The sequence below is a fragment of the Dendrobium catenatum genome, unplaced genomic scaffold (assembly GCF_001605985.2).
Source record: "Dendrobium catenatum unplaced genomic scaffold, ASM160598v2 fragScaff_scaffold_54, whole genome shotgun sequence".
In the NCBI taxonomy this organism is placed as follows: domain Eukaryota; kingdom Viridiplantae; phylum Streptophyta; class Magnoliopsida; order Asparagales; family Orchidaceae; genus Dendrobium; species Dendrobium catenatum.
Window position 1 is genome coordinate 676,426 of NW_021318516.1, and position 20,258 is coordinate 696,683.

General features: G+C 36.9%; 1 protein-coding gene across 5 annotated transcripts in view; it reads left to right on the forward strand.

The window, feature by feature from the left end:
• Window positions 1–19,995, forward strand: part of LOC110103889 (1-phosphatidylinositol-3-phosphate 5-kinase FAB1B) — a 37,420-nt gene extending 17,425 nt beyond the window's left edge. For 4 of the 5 annotated variants that reach the window (XM_020832762.2, XM_020832763.2, XM_028694648.1 and 1 more), the window contains exons 5-12: window positions 10,490–11,371; window positions 11,454–11,785; window positions 11,870–11,993; window positions 12,100–12,261; window positions 12,352–13,866; window positions 14,689–14,955; window positions 18,457–18,777; window positions 18,937–19,995. In XM_020832762.2, the coding sequence (XP_020688421.1) occupies window positions 10,490–11,371; window positions 11,454–11,785; window positions 11,870–11,993; window positions 12,100–12,261; window positions 12,352–13,866; window positions 14,689–14,955; window positions 18,457–18,771 (3,597 nt within the window). In that variant the 3' untranslated portion in view covers window positions 18,772–18,777; window positions 18,937–19,995. Of the gene's footprint in view, window positions 1–10,489; window positions 11,372–11,453; window positions 11,786–11,869; window positions 11,994–12,099; window positions 12,262–12,351; window positions 13,867–14,688; window positions 14,956–16,721; window positions 16,787–18,456; window positions 18,778–18,936 lie in introns of those variants that run through there. The other variant, XM_028694645.1, reaches the window with a different exon arrangement.
• Window positions 19,996–20,258: the final 263 nt, after the last annotated feature.

The following is a 20,258-nucleotide window of genomic DNA, read 5'->3' on the forward strand; positions in this document are numbered from 1 at the left end:
ATCAAATAAGCAAATAACTCAGACTAAACTCAAGCAATAAGAACCTAAGCATTTGAACTTGAAGACTTGGACTGCAGGGGACACTTGAACTTGTACTTTGAGCTCTAACTGTATAACATCAAGTGGGGCTTATGAACTTGATGAACTCAAATCCAAATGAAATTGAACATGAGCTTGAACTTGCAACAAATGACAATGAAATTGGACTCAAACTTGAATCGGAATTGAATTTCAAATGAACATTCAAACTCGAGCAAAGGCTTGAGTGTGGACCACAAGAGACTTATAAACTTGAACCAGATTGAAAATGAGGGACCTGTGAGCATGAGCACTTGAGTTTGTGCATTTGAACTTGAGCTTGCATTTGAAATTCAAATGATGTGAGCAAAGACTTGAACTATTTGAACATAAGCAAGAGAACTTGCAAGCTTGGACTTGTAAGCTTGGACTTGATTTGAATCAAGCATAGTGGACCTAAAAATGAATTTGAACTAACTTAAGGAACATGAACTCAAATCAAACTTGAATAAGCTTGATATCAATTGTGTTGAACTGTAAAATCTTTTACTTTGATATCAATAAAAACCATCTTATATTGTTTTAGTTGATTTTGATCTTGACTGGAAATGTTTGATAGCCTATATGATTATCTTGAGATAAGTGATCTAAAAAGTGCTATATATCTTGAAAAGTAATGCAAAAATTTATATCATAAGAAAATCTAATTTTTAAAAATTTAAATTAGCTTATAACATAAACAAGTTCATCAAATCTGATCAAGAAGGACTGAACTTGGACCCAAACCTATACAATGAACAAAGTTTGAAGCATATACTAGGGAACTCAAACTACAAGAACACTTGTACAGTCAATAGTGACTCAATGTCGGATGAATAAATTGATCCTTGCAAGCAAATGTGACTAAGATGTGACAAATACAAACATCAACGGGCTATTGTAGGGAGGATATTGTAACATCCTTGTGACCAACATCAAGGTATAAGCAGGCACACTATAAGACCTCAATGCGCATAAACAAAGAATATAATGAACTCGTACAACGGTCTCTACGAGATCAGGTGCATAATACCTTCAATAACAACAAATGGCTGCATAATGTATATGTCCCCTAAGTGCATTATTGAAACCTCCAACACTAGCAACAATGCCTATTGATTGAAGAAGGCGACACTGGAGATCGATATTGGAAAATCCGTCCCTACAAACAAACACAAGCCACTTGTGGATAACAACAGTGGATATATCATAGTTACAACGAACCACTGTGGGCACAAGTACAAATATCACCTACGACAACGGTGACTAAAATGCTGCTAAGTACGTTAGGTTCGAGGACCACTCGATGTACGAAAAGGGACACCTCCTGGCAGAATGGAAGAGAGGTTTGAACAAATTAGAACTAAACTTCCTAGTGTTCCAAAGTTTCTTCTTGGTTCTATCTTTATGAAGAAAATAGCTTTTGTATCCATAGACACCGGAAATAACAAGTCTACGACACAAGTGATCTTGGAAGGAGTTCCTTTTCAAGGCAGTGGCCACGAACTTCAAAGAAGACCTCCCCGATGAATGAGAAAGGGGGAGTCAACATCAAGATGATGAGATGTCTCATTACATCTAGATAAGAACGCCACCGGATCCGCAACGTCTATACAAGTGGACAGATGGCGTTTACAAATATTTTAAAGTACCCCTGCACATGCACCTTAATTTGTATACACATAGGTACACAAAGGGGTATGTTCAATCAATGAAATTCTAAAACACTCGCATGGGCCCCGGCGAGCGTGTTATTGATACACGTGACGTCTAGGGATGCTGCGCTGGTTAATAAGTGAATTCAAGTTTGAACCCGATCCTCCTAAGCAGATCAATAAGAGTCGACAGGGTTTCGAACCATCAAGCAAATATACGATTGTGGCGACTAGTGTATTTGTTTTAATTCATTCTTATTAGGCCTTCAAGACCTATAATCAAAAGAATTCACTAACAAATGCACGAAGCCTATGAAACCCTATCCTCCTAAACAGGTAAATAGGAGTAGACATGGTTCGAATCATTGGATAAATATGCGGTCATGAGTTGGTTGGAATATTTATTTTATACATTCATATTAGGCCTTCAAGGCCTTTAACAAAGAAAATTCACAAACAAATGCATGAATCCTACGAAACTCGATCCCCTATCGGCAAGTTGATAGGGTCGACAAGGTTTAAGCTTTAAATGAGAATGACCCCCTACACCCCGATGATGGCCGCGTTGAACATAAAATCTCAATCGGAGGGGTTAATCATAGGTATTTCAAAATGCCATCCCATATATCCAAAAATCCAAGATCATTAAAAATCTAGAAATTCAAAAATATTTAAAATTGAAATCAAACCATTAAACACTTAAAGCAAAATCCATCCACCCTCCGCAATAGTTTGCATGGGTAAACAAATTGAAAACTACTTCAGCTTACAAAGAGCTAATACCTAGTCGAATATCACTAGGATCCATTCTCAAACTATCTCCTGCCAGTAAGGACGTGGTACTTGTCTTCTGACTGGCGGTTTTGTCGCCAAATGGCACCGCAGGATAAACGGTTATGACTCGGGGCCCTCTAAACCTAGTGGTTTTGCCGCCAAATGGCACAACAAAATATCGGTTATGGCCAGAGCCAATACATTTCTTATTGGTATCAAATCCTTGAGATATAAATCAATATGATATGATCGATATGGCACAAAGTCCTCTGTTAGCTAAGGTGGATTCAAATTTGTCCTCTTAGACAAACATTCACCCTAGGTTTACAAGGTTTTCTTGGACGAAGCAACCCATGGCTGTCGACAAGGATCCTTTTGTCAGGTTGGGTCGACTACCTCCTCTGACTAAGTAGACTAGGGACCACGATGGAATCTTGATCGGGTCCATCATCCATTCCCCCACCATCCACTTTAAGTGCTAAATGGTAAAATTTCTATTTTAAATATAAAACCTTCAATTTTCCAACATCCAAACCTATGATGCTACTATATGCCAGATCACACGTATCTCTACATATCTGATTGCCGATTAGCCTTAATCGAAAGTTCTCTCTCTTGATCGGGAGGGGTAATTAACTATAGGGGCTTGCGCCTATAGAAACCAGAACTCATAAAAAAAAGATCATAAGTTCCTTGCAAAAATGAGGGCGAATTTTGGGTAGTGTCCTATCTACAAACCCATACTGCCTTCCACACGAAATTTACCCCGGAACTTAATTCATTAAAATCCCTCAAGCCGAAGAAATAGCATAACAGAAGCGGCGGAGGCCGGGCCCCGAATTTTTGGAGAACCACAGAGATGTACGTGTCACACGAGCCCGTGGACGTGTACCGTTATGGGGGTTTATGCACAATCACCTTAGCTCAAATTTTTGAACAAGTAAGCTTAAAATTAAGCGTTTGATTATTTTTTAATTTAATATATATGAATATATATATATAATATATATATATTATATATATATATATATAATATATTATATATATTATAATTAAAGTTATTCATTTTATTTAAATTTCAACTACTTGAAAATAATCTCATGGTCTCAAACTTGCAGTCGCATGCCACAAGATCCTCATGCTAGAACCTTATCCTATTTCGTTGTAGCTGTTATTACGTTGTTGCCATTGTAATGGGAGGATGTTGACAAAATTGTGGATGTGAGAGAATGAATTAACTGCAATGATCATTATAATAAAGATTTTTTTGAAGTGATGAGAGCGGGGGAGACTTTTGAATTCATAAATTAGGAACTAAGATTACTTGTTTATATAGAATTTGGAGTGGAATAGACTTTTTATTTAGCACTATTTGTAGCTTTTTATGACTTTTAATTATCTTTAACTTTTTATAATCTTATTTTGTCATTTTACCTAGATATTAGTATGTTATTAGTTTATATTTTTCATTAATTTAATGGTTTAATTTTAAAGCTTACTCTTCACAACACCTTTAAGACCTATGTCTCGCCTCACATAAAAAACACCTTATTACTCCGATTGCATAATTTCAAACCTTGGAGCCTTTTATAAGAAAATAGAAAGAATGGCTAGCGAATCATAGGGGGCTTACCAAATATGAATTACTTTGGCTTTGTACACTAATGAACTCTTGGCAAATCTCATTTAAGCTCATGGCCTTGGTGAAAAGGGAATATTGTGGATGAATAACTGTACTCATTTTGGCCATCCTTAATTGTGGTATATCTAGATAAATGTTTCGGTTATGATAGTTCTCTTATTTTTTTCTAAATAGTTTTCTAGCACATTTTTTTGAAAGTAGTGAAAAGCAGTGGCCAAAAGATGTCTCAAATGAAGTTAGAGTTGGTAAATATTTATGTTTGATCCGAAACAGTTTTGACCTATATTTGTATTTGTTGGTCCATATATCGGACCATTTTAGCTGGTTGAAGTAATATTTTTGATCAATAATATTATCAAATTTGTGCTACACATGTATGCTTGCAAGCATGGAATTAATGCTTCGTTACATCTTAGTTCTCTTAAAGATTTTTTCATGGAAAGAAATTACATCTATGCTGACCTTGGCAGCTGAAAAAAAAAAGAGAAAAAAAAAAAACCATACCTGCCCTGCAATTCCACGATCTCGACACGTCGTTGCTCACGTCGCTCGTCCCTCCATGACCTCTACCCTAGTCATTAAAAAGGAGAAGAGACGAGGGCTTCAGGGCTATTCGTTTTCGCTCATTCGACGATCTCCCCTTCCGATAGAACGGAAGTTACGTCATGTTGATCGGAAGCAAGAACGGGCTCTCGCTTGCGGTAAAGATAACTTTCACCCTTTCGATTGCTTCTCCAGCTCCCTCGACGTTGTTTGGCTTCACTCGCTCGATGGCATTCTCTTCCAAGTCGGATCGGAAGCTACACGTTTTGATTGGAGGCAACACTAGAGCTTGCTTGCAGTGAAGATAACTTTCTCCCTGCGTCGCTTCTCTGCCTCTTCCGTGGCCGACCGACTTCACTCCATCGGCGACCTTCCCTTCATGAAGGATCGAAAGTCAGAACGGGAGCTTGTTCTTTGTGAAGTTAACTTTCCCCCTTCCGCCGCTCCTCCGGTCCCTTGTGGTCGATCGACTTCGCTCCTTTGATGACTTTCCCTCCTTTGACGACTTTCCCTCCTGTGAATGTAACTTTCTCCCTCGCGTTAATTAATTATAATTTATTAAAATTAATTAATATCAATTAATCATGATTAGTTTTAAATTAATTATGACTTATGATTTTAATTAATTTAATAAAATTTAATTAATTATAATTAAAGCGATTAATAAAAAATAATTTGTTAATTAATAATAATTAAGTTATACTAATTATTAAGAATATAAAAAAATGCTTGCTTCTCTTGCCTTGCCTCGGTCCACGAGCCTCCACTGTCGATCTCGCATAGGTATAACCCCTTAACCTTAAAACTCCGAGAGCTTGTTTTCGTTGTTTGCGGCGGACCGAAAAATTGCCTATACACGCTTTTATTGCGCGTGGTGGGATGGGACCCTGGTGCGCTGCCTACGATGATGCGAGTAATCACCTAAAGCCCTTCTTCATTGTTCATGGCGCACCAGAAAATTGCCTATATATGCTTTTATTGCACGTGGTGGGGTGGGACCTTGGTGCGGCGCCTACGAGTCACTCATAAGTACCTCCGAGTGGGGTTTAACTCAAATCAATACGAATATGAAATTTAAATAAGGGTTTAACTCAAATCAATACGAATATGAAATTGAACTTGCAATGACTTCAGAAGACTCTAAACAAGCACTTGAACTCAGATTATACAATATTAAGTGGGACTTGTAAACTTGATGAATTCAAGTCTAAATGAAACTGAACTTGGACTCAAAGATATACAAAGAACAAAGTTTGAATCATATACGAGGGAACTCAAGAACATTTGTATGGCCAATAATGACTCAATGTCGGATGAAATACATTGATCCTTGTAAACAAATGTGACTAAGATGCGACAAATACAAATACCCACGGGCTCTTGTAGGGAGGATATTGCAACATCCTCGTAACTAACATTGAGGTACAAGCAGACACCATAGTTTAAAATTGCGCAATCTTAGGCGCGCCTCGAGGCGCGCCTTTGCGCAATTTGCTTCAAAATAGCCTCAAAGCCTACACAATTCTCAGGCATCATGAGGCGTACGCCTTAGGTGGAATGAGGCGCGCCTCACTAGCGTTATTGCGCAATTTCCTTTGAGGCGTACGCCTCAAATATATGCTCAATACCGCTCAATACATGCTCGGTACCGCTCATTATATGCTCGGTACTGCTAGGTACATGCTCGATACCGCTCAGTATATGCTCGGTATAGCTAGGTATTTTCTCGGTACTGCTAGGTACATGCTCGGTACTGCTCAGTATATGCTCGGTTTAGCTAGGTATTTGCTCGGTACTGCTAGGTACATGCTCGATACCGCTTAGTACCGCTAGGTACATGCTCGGTACTGCTAAGGAACATGCTCGGTACCACTCGGTATCTTCTCATACAAACAACTTACGAACTTCCAAAACAAACAAAACTTCAGGTCGAACCCCGTCAGGGGGTAGCGCCCCCTTGGACCCCCGGCAGTCCGGCATATTGTTCTATTCATTATCTTTAGTAATAGTTGTTAGTGTTAGTCTACTTCTTCATGAGTGCATGCTTTGATTGGAAGACATTGGACTCTATAGGAGAGGAGGATTGGGTGAAAAGATTCCCTTGAAGACCCATTTAGTGATGAGACATGATTAGATTATATATGTTCTTTCTTAATTGTACTTTTGGAGTTTTGATAGACTAATATTTTGTGATTTTGTACTTTGGAATATGATTTTATTGCATCTATTTTCTTACTTTCCCCTAATTTTAATTGTCATTTAGATGTTTTTATTGTATGATAGAATCTTACTATTTTTTACTTGCTAAAACCCTTAAATTCTCATTTATGCAATTCTTCGTCGGTGAGGCTTACGCCTCACACCACCTCGAGGCTTACGCCTCGCCTCACGGACGAAAAACGCCTCGAGGCTTATTTACGCAATTTTAAACCTTGGCAGGCACACTACAAGACTTAAATGCGTACAAACAAAGAATGTAGTTGATTCTTACAACAATCTTTACGAGATCAGGTGCATCGTACTTGCAAGAACAACAAATGGTTGCATAATGCATGAGTGTTTCCTATATGCGTTATTGAAACCTCCAACGCTAGCAACACTACATGTAGATTGAGATAGCAATACTGGCATTTGATAGTGGAAGACCTGTCCCTGCAAACAAATACATCAAATTACCTGAGATTGGTGAAAGGTGGATATGATGTAGACAACAATGACTCTTCTACAAACACTTCCAGGAGGTCTTAGCAAATACAATGGGTCCCTGCAAATGAATACGAGCCACTTGTGGATAACAACAGTGAATATATCGTAAGTACAACAAACCATTATGGACATAAGTACTTATATCAGCTATAAAAACGATGATTGAGATGCTACTAGTATGTCGGGTATAAAGATAACTCAATGTACGAAAAAGGATACCGCCTGATAGAAGGGAAGGGATGCTTGAACAAATTATAACTAAACTTCCTGGTGTTCCAAGATTTTTTCTTAGTCCTATACTTAGGAAGAAAACAGTTCTGGTATCCACAAATACCGTAAATAACAAGTCTACTACACTAAGGAGCTTGAAAGGAGATATTTTCAAGGCAGCGGTCACGAATTTCAAAAAAGGATCTCCCGGTGAATAAGAAAAGGGAGTTTACATCAGAGCATTGAGGTATCTCATTGCAATCAGATGACAATGCTACAATTCACCTGTATCCAAAGCAGGAGATTCGTTAGTTCATTATGATCCACCTACAGAAAGCAAATAGGGCACGACAGTCTACATGTACAATGTAGCAAACAACTCAGTTCATAAGCTACTATAATACGCCACCGAATCCACAACACTCATATAAGTGGACAGAAGGCGTGTTCAAATTCTCAAATGAAATGTTATGTGCATTCAAATGGCAGTTACTTGTACAATTACAAATATTTCAAAGTACCCCCGCACGTGCACCGTAGCTTGTATACACATAGGTACACTAAAGGGATAAATGCAATCACAAGACCCTCATGGGCCCCGACGAGCATGTTGTAGGAACATATGTGACGTCTAGGGATGTTGCATGGGTCAATAAATTTGAAACCCAATCCTCGTAAGTAGGTAAAAAGGAGTCGACGGGGTTTAATTATAAAATGCCCCCAAACACCTACATAGGCCCCAACGAGGATGTTATAAGTATACACGTAACATCTAATGGGCCCCAACGAGGATGTTATAAGTATACACGTAACATTTAGGGATGCTGTGCGGGTTGATAAGTGAATTCAAGTTCGAACCCGATCATTCTATACAGATTAATAGAAGTTGACAGGGTTCGAACCTTCAAACAAATATACGGTTGTGACGACCGATATATTTGTTTTAATACATTCATGTTAGGCTTTAAAAACCTACAATAAAAAAAAATTCACAAAGACATAAAGCCTACGAGAAACCCGATCCTCGGTCAGCAGCTTGGTTGAGTTGACAATGTTCAGTCCATAAATGGAAATGAACCCAAACATTGATGATGGTCGTGTTGAACGAAGATCTCAACTGGAGGGGTTCACAAATATTTTTAAATGCCACTCAAATTCTCACAAATCCAAATCTCAAATCCCAATTCCATATATTTAAAATTCAGAAATCCATCCATCAACACTTAAAGCAAAATCCATCCACCCTCCGCAATAGTTTGCCAGATGGACAAATTCAAATATAACTTTAGCTCACATAGAGCTAATGCCTAGTCGAAAATATCACTAGGATCCATTCTCAAACAATCTTATGCCAATAAGGATGTGGTACGTATCTTCTAACCGGCGATTTTGCCTCCAAATGGCACCGCAGGATAAACTGTTATGACCCGGGGCCATCTGAACTGAGTGATTTTGCCGCCAAATGGCACCACAAATACTGGTTATGGCTAGAGCCAATATGCTCCTTAACGGCATCAAATCCTTGAGATATGAATCAATATGATATAATTGATAGGGCATAAAGCTCTATGTTAGCTAAGGTGGATTCAAATTTGTCCCCTTATATAAACATTCACCCTAGGTCTATAAGATTCCCTTGGATGAATCAACCAATGACTGCCGACAAGGATCCTTCTGTCAGGTCGGGTCGACTACCTCCTCTGACTAAGTAGACCAGGGACCACGATGGCCCGAGATGACGGAACCATGGGATCTTGATCGGGTCTATCATCCATTCCCGCACCATCTGGATGTCGCGACCTGGAGCAGCAAACGGGCGGAAAATGTCGGGATGGAGCTTAGGCCGATCGGGTGTGGAGATTTAATGGAAGATTTTAAGTAGGTGGGCCCTTGGGATGAGGCGTACGCCTCTCTTAAAATTGCGCAATTGCGCAACAGAGGCGCGCCTCAGCTTCCATGAGGCGTACGCCTCAACACTGCCTCCTATTGCGTATGCCTTGAGGCGTTTTTTTCAGGAATTGCGCAGAGGCGCGCCTCAAGGCGCGCCTCTTATTGCGCAATTTTAAACCATGTTTTAAATATCAATTATTCTAACACAAATTCCAAACATCAGAACTTTTCAAACACCTATGCCCATGCTGCTACTATATGCCAAATAACACATATTCTCTACATATCTGATTGACGACTAGCCATAATCGAAAGTTTTCTCTCATTATTGGGAGGAGTAATTAACTATAGGGGTTTGCGTCTATAGGAAACCAAAACTTAGATCATAAAGTCCTTGCAAAATGAGGGTGAAATCTCTGGGTAGTGTCTTATCTACAAAACCATCTGCCTTTCCAAAATTTACCCAGGACCTAAATCCGTTAAAACTCCCCTCGAAGAAAAAAGCAAACGCGGGCGGAGGCCGGGGCCGAATTTTCGGAGCCCACAATCTAATTATCTATTTTTTATTCCAATGGTTAATATTTTATTGTTTACCATGCAAGTTATAATAGTTTGGCTATTCATTCAGAGAAGCACCTTAATATTATCTTAAGTCTTCTCCAATCTTCTGATTTGCATTCCTCTTCCTTGCATTATGAATTGCAACATTAGGTTACGTTCCATAACTTTTTATTTTGACCGCATAAATTTTTATTTAGTTTTATTTTTTTGTAATCTTATTTGCCATCTTAAATTGAATTTTTATTTTGAACGCATAAATTTTTATTGAGTTTTATTTTTTTGTTTTTCTATTTGCCATATAAAATTGTATTCTGGTCAGTGGGTTTGCAACTTACAAGTTGTGGTCCCCCTATTTTTATTGAAGATTATTTATTATGATCTTTCAGTTGATCATTGTGATTGTAGAGTCGTAGTCAAGTATATCTCATGCAACTTTTTTATTTTTTTCTAGATTCTTCTCAAGGGTGCAAATGGTGATGAGCTGAAGCGGGTGAAACATGTGGTTCAATATGGTATTTTTGCAGCCTACCACCTTGCTTTAGAAACTTCTTACCTTGCCGATGAAGGGGCCTCTCTACCGGAACTTTCTTTGAAGCCTCCAATAACTGTAGCACTGCAAGATAAGCCATCTGGTGTCAACAGATCCATATCCACCGTACCTGGTTTTGCTAGCGATATTTCTTTTGCAACCGTGCCTAGCGACGGTGTAAATTCCAACATTGTGCAGGATACCTACTCCGAAACAACTATGCCTGAAGAAGTGAATTTGCACGCATCACCACTTCAATCTAGTAGCCTTAGCTCCCAGACGGTGGACGCGGCCTCTACCCTTTCTACTCAACCTGAAAATAGTGAAAAGTTGGATACGTGGAATTTCAGCTATGCCATGCATGCTGTGGAGCCACAGAGTAGAGTTTCTTTGACAATGAAAGATTGCATTAGTACCTTTTCAAATAATGTCTCAGGGCAGTTTCCAAGGGAGAAGAATAAAACTTGTTTTTTGGAATCTTCCATTGCTGAAACAATCTCAAACGATGTTCAAGAGCATACCATTTCTAAACCAGTTGCTCTGGAAGATGATTTAAATCAAGAAGACGAAGTTGGCCTATCTCATGCCTTGAATTTTTATCAAGGTCAAGTACAGGAAAGCACACAGATGTTGGAGGATTTTTCACCATGTCCTTCTGATCATCAAAGCATTTTAGTTTCTCTATCAAGCCGTTGTGTGTGGAAAGGCACTGTTTGTGAACGATCTCATCTCTTTCGCATTAAATACTACGGTAGTTTTGATAAGCCTCTTGGAAGGTTTTTGAGGGACCATCTATTTGACCAGGTTCAACTTTGTTTTAATATTTGAATTAAGTTTTGACCAGTTTCTTACTCCCCAAACTAATCATACCTTCTGTTTATGCTAGAGTTATCAATGCCCTTCTTGTGACATGCCCTCAGAAGCTCACATTTATTGTTACACTCATCAACAAGGTAGTTTGACAATATCAGTTAGAAAACTAACTGAGTTTCGTTTGAGCGGAGAACGGGATGGAAAGATATGGATGTGGCATAGGTGTCTACGTTGTCCTCGGCTTAATGGTTTCCCACCCGCAACCAGAAGAATTGTAATGTCAGATGCTGCTTGGGGTTTATCATTCGGTAAATTTTTGGAGCTTAGCTTTTCAAATCATGCCGCTGCTAGCAGGGTTGCTAGCTGTGGTCATTCTCTTCATAGGGACTGTCTTCGGTTTTATGGGTATCAATTTCTCTCTTTGTTTATTTATTGTTTTATACTACCACCTTGATCTATTTCATTTATTAGTCATGCATTCTTAATCAGGTTTGGAAAAAAGGTTGCCTGCTTTCGATATGCATCAATTAATGTTCACTCCGTTTACCTGCCACCTCATAAACTTCACTTCAACCACAGATATCAGGATTGGGTACAAAAAGAAGCTAATGAGGTCTGGTATCTTATTGAAAAGAAAAAAAATGAATTTTTTTTTTTTTTTTTGTAGAAACCATTTCACTTAAATTCATAATCCCTGATATATTGTTGCACCATACCAGGTTGATGAGAGGAAAGAACTGTTGTTTGCTAATGTATTAAGCTCCCTTAGACGGATTGCAGCTAAAAGACCATGCTGTGAGGTTAAAACAGAAAACCCCAAATTCAATCATTTTATTCACAAACTTGAAGAAATGCAGCTGCAGGAGAAGGAAGAATTTGAGGTAAGATGTTAGTATTTCGTTCAACCATTTCGGGATTCAGTTTCTTTTTTATGTATTAGCAATTTCATTTGCCCCTTTCAATTTTTCCAGGAATCTCTAAATAAGGTGCTTAAAAAGGAGTTGAATAAGGGAGAACCATTCATTGATATTCTTGAGATAAACAAGCTGAAGAGGCAGTTGATCTTCCAGTCATATATTTGGGACCAGCGCTTGATATTTGCTACTGGGTTAGAACATCATCCCCATGAGTTTCTTAGTGGATTCTTGATTAGTGATAGTGAAAAATCCCCAACTGACAAACTAGAAGATCCAAATTTAACTACTAAAGTGCAAGGTACCAACACTGCTGATTTAGATTTCAGAATTGATGATATTACCAAGGATGGAAAACTTGCAGTTAGCCTTATTGACAAACCATCTGACCAGCCCAACAGTTGGAATCTATATCAGCAGAAATTCACTACTGAAGCTGACACTGTTGAATGGAAACAAAAAATGACTAGTCTTTCTACTTGTGCTAGTGAAGGCGCTCAATTAGATCCTTTGGCATCTGGTCTTAGTGGGCATATAACCCTCTCAGACGGGCAGTTTCCAATATTGGCAAATATTTCTGATACATTTGATGCCAAATGGACAGGCGAATATGGACCTGCATTTACAGATTTAAGCACGCTGGACTCATCTGCTTCAGTAGATCCAGCAACTCTGGTAGCTCATGAGACAGAAAAGAAAGGTGTAGCTGATGTTACAGAGTCTTTGGCATCTGCATTATGTTTCAAGTTGGGGGATAGCACAGAAGAGTTCTCAAATTGGGTTGAACTGCCTTTTCTCGATCTCTATCATTCTTTCAACATGGGCTTAGGCTTTACTCCAAGATTTGTGACCCTGAATGAGTACAATCCTGTCCATGTTTCTTTGTTCCAGGAGTTTGAGCATCAAGGTGGGGGAAGGCTGCTTCTTCCAATTGGAGAAAATGAAACAGTCATCCCAGTCTATGATGATGAGCCCACAAGTCTCATTTCTTATGCGCTTGTCTCACCCAACTATTGTTTTCAAATGTCAGATGATCGGGAAAGAACCAGAGATTTAGTGGACTCATCATTTCAATCAACCTTGAGTGGTCCAGTCAACCTTCAGTTTTCTCATTCAATGGATGAACTCTCCTCTGAATCCTTTAGAAGCTTTGGTTCGACTGAAGAGAGCACATTGTCATTGACTGGAAGCAGAAGCTCTTTGGATCCAGTTTTGTATACAAAAACAATGCATGCTAGAATCTCCTTTGAAGATGATGGTCCACTGGGGAAAGTCAAATATACAGTGATTTGCTATTATGCTAAGCATTTTGATGCTTTGAGGAGAACCTGCTGTCCATCTGAACTTGATTTTATAAGATCTCTCAGTCGCTGCAAGAAATGGGGTGCACCGGGTGGCAAAAGCAATGCATTCTTTGCTAAATCACTAGATGATAGGTTTATCATCAAACAAGTCACGAAAACAGAAATTGAATCATTTATTAAGTTTGCTCCTGAATACTTCAAGTATCTCTCAGAATCTATAGACACTGGAAGTCCTACATGCCTTGCAAAGATTCTTGGTATCTACCAGGTACTTTTTGTTTCCTTCTTTTAGTATGTTTCTCCTTATTAGTTACAATTATTCATTGTATTTGCTTAAGTTTGTTACTTTTATATAAACCCCTTACTGTTTTGTTATCCATACTCTTTATGTGCGTGTGGTTTCTTCCTTAAGTAGCTAAGTTATTCATATTTTACATTTGACTTTGCATTGTGAAAGATTTTGGTGATTAGCGATGTAGGCATGAATGTTTTTGGATTGGAGTATTCGTGCTGTCTTCCTAGTGCTTTTAAGCACTTATTTAAAAATGTTTCTTAAATTGCCTTTGCAACAATCTCTTTTATTAATATTACCACTCGCACATCTTTTTATGCTTATGAGCCTGTAAAGTATTTTTGTAAGCGTTAAGATGAAAAGGTTTACTGAAACTGTAAGCTAATTTAGTGTGTCAATGTATATGTTGTTGATAACAAATTTTGCTGATGGGAATTGTAGTACGTGGAACAAATACAGACTGTGTATATATTTGCAGCTTATATAAGGAGGTTTAAAGCAAAATGTTTGCATATTTATGGATAGACATTGAACGGGAGTTATATGGTAATTTGCTGATAAGAAGCAGAGAAAGACTCGAGAGTTTTCACTTATGTTTTTGTTCTGGAAGAAATAGTTGGCTTATCTTTCAGCAGTAGTTTTAAAATTCTTTCAAACTTATTTTCTTTTAATCATATCAAAATATTGAACGTCATTTGTTATTTATTAGTTCTCCCTATGGGGTATCCTGTACAGTTAATCATTTGGTCCAACAGCTTTTGCTTAATGAAATAATGATAATTTGATGTTTTCTTCAAGGTGGCAACTAAGCACTTGAGGGGCGGCAAAGAGATGAAAATGGATGTATTGGTTATGGAAAATCTTTTATTTGGACGAACTGTAAAATGGCTATATGACCTTAAGGGATCTTTGAGATCAAGATATAATCCCGATGCAAATGGTAATAACAAGGTACTTCTTGATCAAAATTTGATTGAGGCCATACCAACATCTCCAATTTTTGTGGGAAACAAGGCAAAGCGGTTGTTGGAGAGAGCTGTTTGGAATGATACATCTTTGCTCGCTGTAAGTAGAATTCCATTGGTTCTGTTTAAGACTTGTGAAGTTGGTACCCTCTTATGTTTTTTGTGGGATTATTATGTTTAAATATTTTTTTCTTGTCTTCGCCAATCTTTTGCCTTATGTTTGTTATTTTATTCAAGAACATATATTTGCTCTTATTGCCATTTGTAAAGTTAAAACGTTTTGAATTTTCATTCTTAAAAATGAAACTTTTTACAATATCGGCACCTTGTTGCGCACATATTACTTACTGCATTATTGAATAGCATTTAAGAATAAATTATCACTGTCATTTATTTATTTTATAGTTACATTATTTAATGGCTGTTTAGAGTTACTTCAACTGTTTTTTTCAAAATAAATAAGATCCTTTAAAGATGTTATCTTAATTTTGGAAATATGCCCATTTGTTTTTGGAATCAGAGATCCAGTTGGTTCAACTAAACAATATTTTATATGCTGTTTCACTTCAGCAAAATAAATAACGAGATAAAACTCCATTACAAACAAGGCTTCTTTCTTACTTTCTTTAGCTCTTTGATTGGGTGATCTGGGTTATCTGGAAAAATAAATTGCATTATATTTTGTTATTAGGTTAAAAGTGTTTTTTTAACTTTGAATTTCTTGGATTGAAATGATTTAGGTTGTTTGAAGAAAATGCACCTATTATACGAATTCCTAAAATTATTATTAGTGGATTAATAAGAAAAATGGATGGGCTTAGGTTAGATGGATAAAAATAGTTCAAAATGTTTTGTGAATAATAAGCATAACATCTCAAACCAAACTCACAAAAAAAGAGGGTTTATACACCATCCTCAATAGCCTAGATAAAACTCCCTAGAAATGAATAAAAAGTGAGGATTTATAATGCCATCCCTAAATTGTTTGGATAATAAGGTTGCATCCTTGGAACAGTGTTGTTACTTCTTCTAAGAATGACAACGCAAATCTGGAAATTTAGATTAGGCAGCGGAGTTATTTTTTTAAATTGATTCGGGTCTCGTTTGAGACGGCTTAATTTTACCTTTACCGTTTCAGAAGGGCATAATTTTTTTTTTCGCTGTTAGAATGTGACGCATGCTTTTTCGGAAACTCCATTTTTTTCTGTTTTGAGAAGCATTATGGTAGTAGCTTCTCTGTTTAAAACTTTCATTTCTTCAATTGATGTTTTTGAAACGGAAAAGGTAAAGAAATCAAATGAAGTCTCAGTAAGTGGGTTATTGCAGTTGGCCTAGTACTTGTGGGTCCGACTTGAGCACTTGTGTTTCTTTTATTTTTAGAAAAGAAATTGAAAGCAATCTTGTTAAAAGACTGATTTATTTTTTTTCCTGAATGATTAAATTGATTAATTTGCTATTATGAGTCCTTTGTTTTATTAGCATTTGATTCAAAAGGAATATTGTTTATCAGGAAAATTTTCTTTTAATTTTGTTAAATTCATGTTTTATTTTGAGTGACACAAACATTATATTTCTTTTTATGCATTTAATATTTTCTTTGTCCTAATCTCCTGGATTAAGAAGTGTTGATGAGTTACCTTATAAACTTGTTTTTATAGGATTTAGGCACAATATCTTCATAGGACCTAGTTTAATTATTTGTTAAGTTATATACTTCTATACAACAACAACAACAAGAACATCAAGCCTTTATCCCACTACGTGGGGTCGGCTATATGAATCCTTTTTCTCCATTGTGTCGTATTAAAGGTCAAATTCTCGTTTAAATCTAATAAAGAAAGTTCATTCCTAATATTTTCTAACCAGGTCTTTTTAGGTCTGTGATGGGGACATCGGTTGGAAAGTCTACCGTCGACGTGGTCGTAGATCGAACAATCATTGGAAGATACGTGGGATTTCTACGACGTCTCTCCGTGAAGGTGATTCTTTCTCCTTCTTGATTCTTTTACTTTTGAATTCCGAATTCTTCATGAGAATTTGTTCAAAGCGAGAGATTGTGTCCCTTTATTGCCATCCACTAGTACTCGTAAGATTTGTTACTTCTTGGCTTTAGATCTCGTTGTTAAACAAGGGTTAAGTTGGAAACTACTTCGCATGCAACGTTTTAGTTTTCCTATGTGTTTTGATCTAGCTTAGTCTCGTGTAGTTTAGCCTAAGCGAAAGTAACTACTTAATTGTTTTAAGTTGTTGTTTTAATCGCTTTAACGAGAATCTAAAGTTGCTCTTAAAATCTTTGTGCAAATCTCCAATTACGCATATAGTTCTACATCAGTCTGCCTCTACCTTTCTTAACATAAGTCAAATCTAATACCTCTACTCTCGTAACCGGGTCATTGGAAGTCTGCCGTTTTATGTGACCAAACCATCTAAGGCGACTCTCTCTAATCTTATCTTCTACTGGAGCTACTCCAACCTTTTCACGTATATGCTCATTTCGTATCCTATCTCTAAGGGTAAAGCCACTCATCCACCTGAGCTTCCTCATCTCTTCCACACTTAAGTATATTATGCTTCTCTTTTAATGGCCAACATTCAGCACCATAAAGCATTGCAGGCCTCACTACCATCTTATAGAATTTTCCCTTAAGTTTGAGGGGTACTTTTCTATCACACAACAAGCCCGATGCATTCCTCCACTTCAATCATCCAACTTGAATTCTGCTGATAATATCCCCATCTATTTCACCATCACTCTGAACAATAGACCCAAGTTATATACTTTTATAATCCTTTTTTTTTTCATCATTCTTTCCTTTCCCTTATTATTATTATTTTTGGGAACATGCTGTTTCTTGTCATGTTTGTCTACTTCATTCATTAATGGGGTTAGATTTTAAAAAAAATATATTTTTTTGACACTAAAAATAAGGGTATTCTGCATTAAGGTCTCTATGGTTTTACACTTCCCTAATCCTTTTTTCATCATTCTTTTCTTTCCCTTATTATTATTATTATTTTTTTGGAACATGGGGTTACTAGTCATGCTTGTCCACTTCAATGGAGTTAGATTTTCTTAAATATTTTTGTGATATTGCAAAAATAAGGGTATACTGCATGAATATCTCCCTGGTTTAAGTCTAGTCTCGGTTCCATCCCATAGGTTTTCATTTAGGCCTTTAATGGACCATAATAAAATGATCGTAAATTTTTTTGTCCTTAAAGGGCCTAATCGTGTAAGATAAAAGCCCGAACAGAGCAATTATTACTACACCCAAACCTAATATCTTATGAGTAATTTACCCTGAAATAAAACAACTGTAAGGGAAATGAGAATGCATTTAATATTTATATTATTTAAGCTATCATTTAGTTGTAACTTTTGGGTTATTATTTATTGTGTATTGAAACCATGAGTACATTCACTAAAGGTTTTAAAACCTATTTGTCATGTTTTAAAGATAAAATGCCTCTCTGGCAAAATCCTGCCTACTTTTGTCTTTTTTTTTGAAACACGGGTGGGCAAGACCAATGGAACTTGAACGAGTATCTTTTACCTTGATTTGTCATTTGTTAAATACTTGTTCTTTCTATTCCAATGCAGTCAATAGATGTGATGGACTATTCTTTGCTAGTTGGTGTGGATGAAATGAAACATGAATTAGTTATAGGAATTATTGATTTTATGAGGCAATATACATGGGATAAGCATCTTGAGACATGGGTCAAAGCCGCAGGCATTTTGGGTGGACCGAAGAACGTTTCTCCGACAGTGATTTCACCTAAGCAATACAAAAAGCGTTTCAGGAAAGCCATGTCTGCATACTTTTTGGTTGTCCCTAATCAGTGGTCGCCTCTTTCTATTATACCTAGCAAATTACATTCAGATCAGGATCAAGATAGCAGGCAGAATGATTGAAATCATGTAAGTTTCTTGAATATTTTGATCGATAAAACCATCACACTTCTTCTAATTCAAAGTATCCTTTATTTTTTTCTCATTATTATGATGTTTTAATTTATGGAAATAGTCTTTTGCTTCCTTCAACCTCAAATAAAATAATTGTTGTTCTCATTTCCTTAGGTTGGTGGTGTCAGGCCTGCGGCTTGCTTTCCGGTCGATCATGGTAAGTGAAAATCTGCAGTAAAGGTTCAAAACTCAAAGAGGCTGCTAACTGAAGGAAAACTCCCCTACCAATGCTCGAAACAAAAAGGTTTAGTGATATGTGTGCCATCGGAGTATTTTTATTTTCCGTGGTGCCATTCTTCTTTCTGAAGCTGCTGCCATTGTCACCTCAATCCCCTTCTTAAAGCAACTTTTTGTTCGATCGTCAAATCCTCCTGGTAATGTTTTCTACTCTTCTTGAAGTCCTTTTTTCACGTTAATTTGTCCTTTCAGAGATTGCCAAATCTTTCTGGTAATGATTTTTACCCTTTTGCGAGTCCTTTTTTTTCTCATCTTAAGTTGCTTAACCATATTTATTCAACTCAGATACTTCTCATTCTTGGTATAGCTTAATGCCAAATTGAACATTCATGCATAATCTCTGCACCCTACCTCAAGTTTTTTTCATATTGCTTGTCACTTCTTATCATTGAAACTAATTTTGAGAGTTTTCTCATATTTTTGGGCTTCATTTTGATTTGGATTTTTTCCTTTTATCCAAAATTTTTTTTTTTTCTAATGCTACTCATCATGAAACCCTGACTACCCTTTTTTCTTCTCCAAGTCTAATCAATTTCTGGAACTTAGGCTCAAGCCTAATGAATGATGTCTGGTTCCCACAATTATAGTTCTTGTGTGACAAATTTGCTGATTCTTTACTATGTAAATTGTAGTAATGTACAAAACTTGAGGTAGAAATTTTTATAGCTTTGGTAATTGTTTAGTTTGTCAAAATCATTATCTTCTTTCTTCAGTGATAATTTTCTTTCTTTTTGTCCTTTGTAACGGTTAGGTTTCGTTTGGGATGACTTTCTTACAGCTTCTTAAAGCAGCTTTCTAATACAATAATTTTAATTTTTATATTAAAAAGCTGCTTTCAGAAATAGTAAGAAAGATGTCGCAAACAAAGCCTTAATCAGTGGAAATCATATTCTTTCATTAAGCTATATTTTGTAAGAAATGATGGTTTTCTAGTAATAGCTTTCTGTCCTGTAGGAATGTCGTTGTTTCTTGCTTTTCAAGTCTTTTGTGTGGCATCCACATAATAGTTATTTCAACTTACTCATTTGCTTGTAGGAAAAAAAAAAAGAAAAGCTGTTGATGAAATTTATTAGATTCATTGTTTGTGAAGATTACCATTGTAATAGAAATAAGTACTTTGTAAGCCAGGCACTAATTAGTTTTATTTATATAACTTAGACTTAGTTTGGGATGACTTTCTTTCTGCTTCTTAGTAAAAA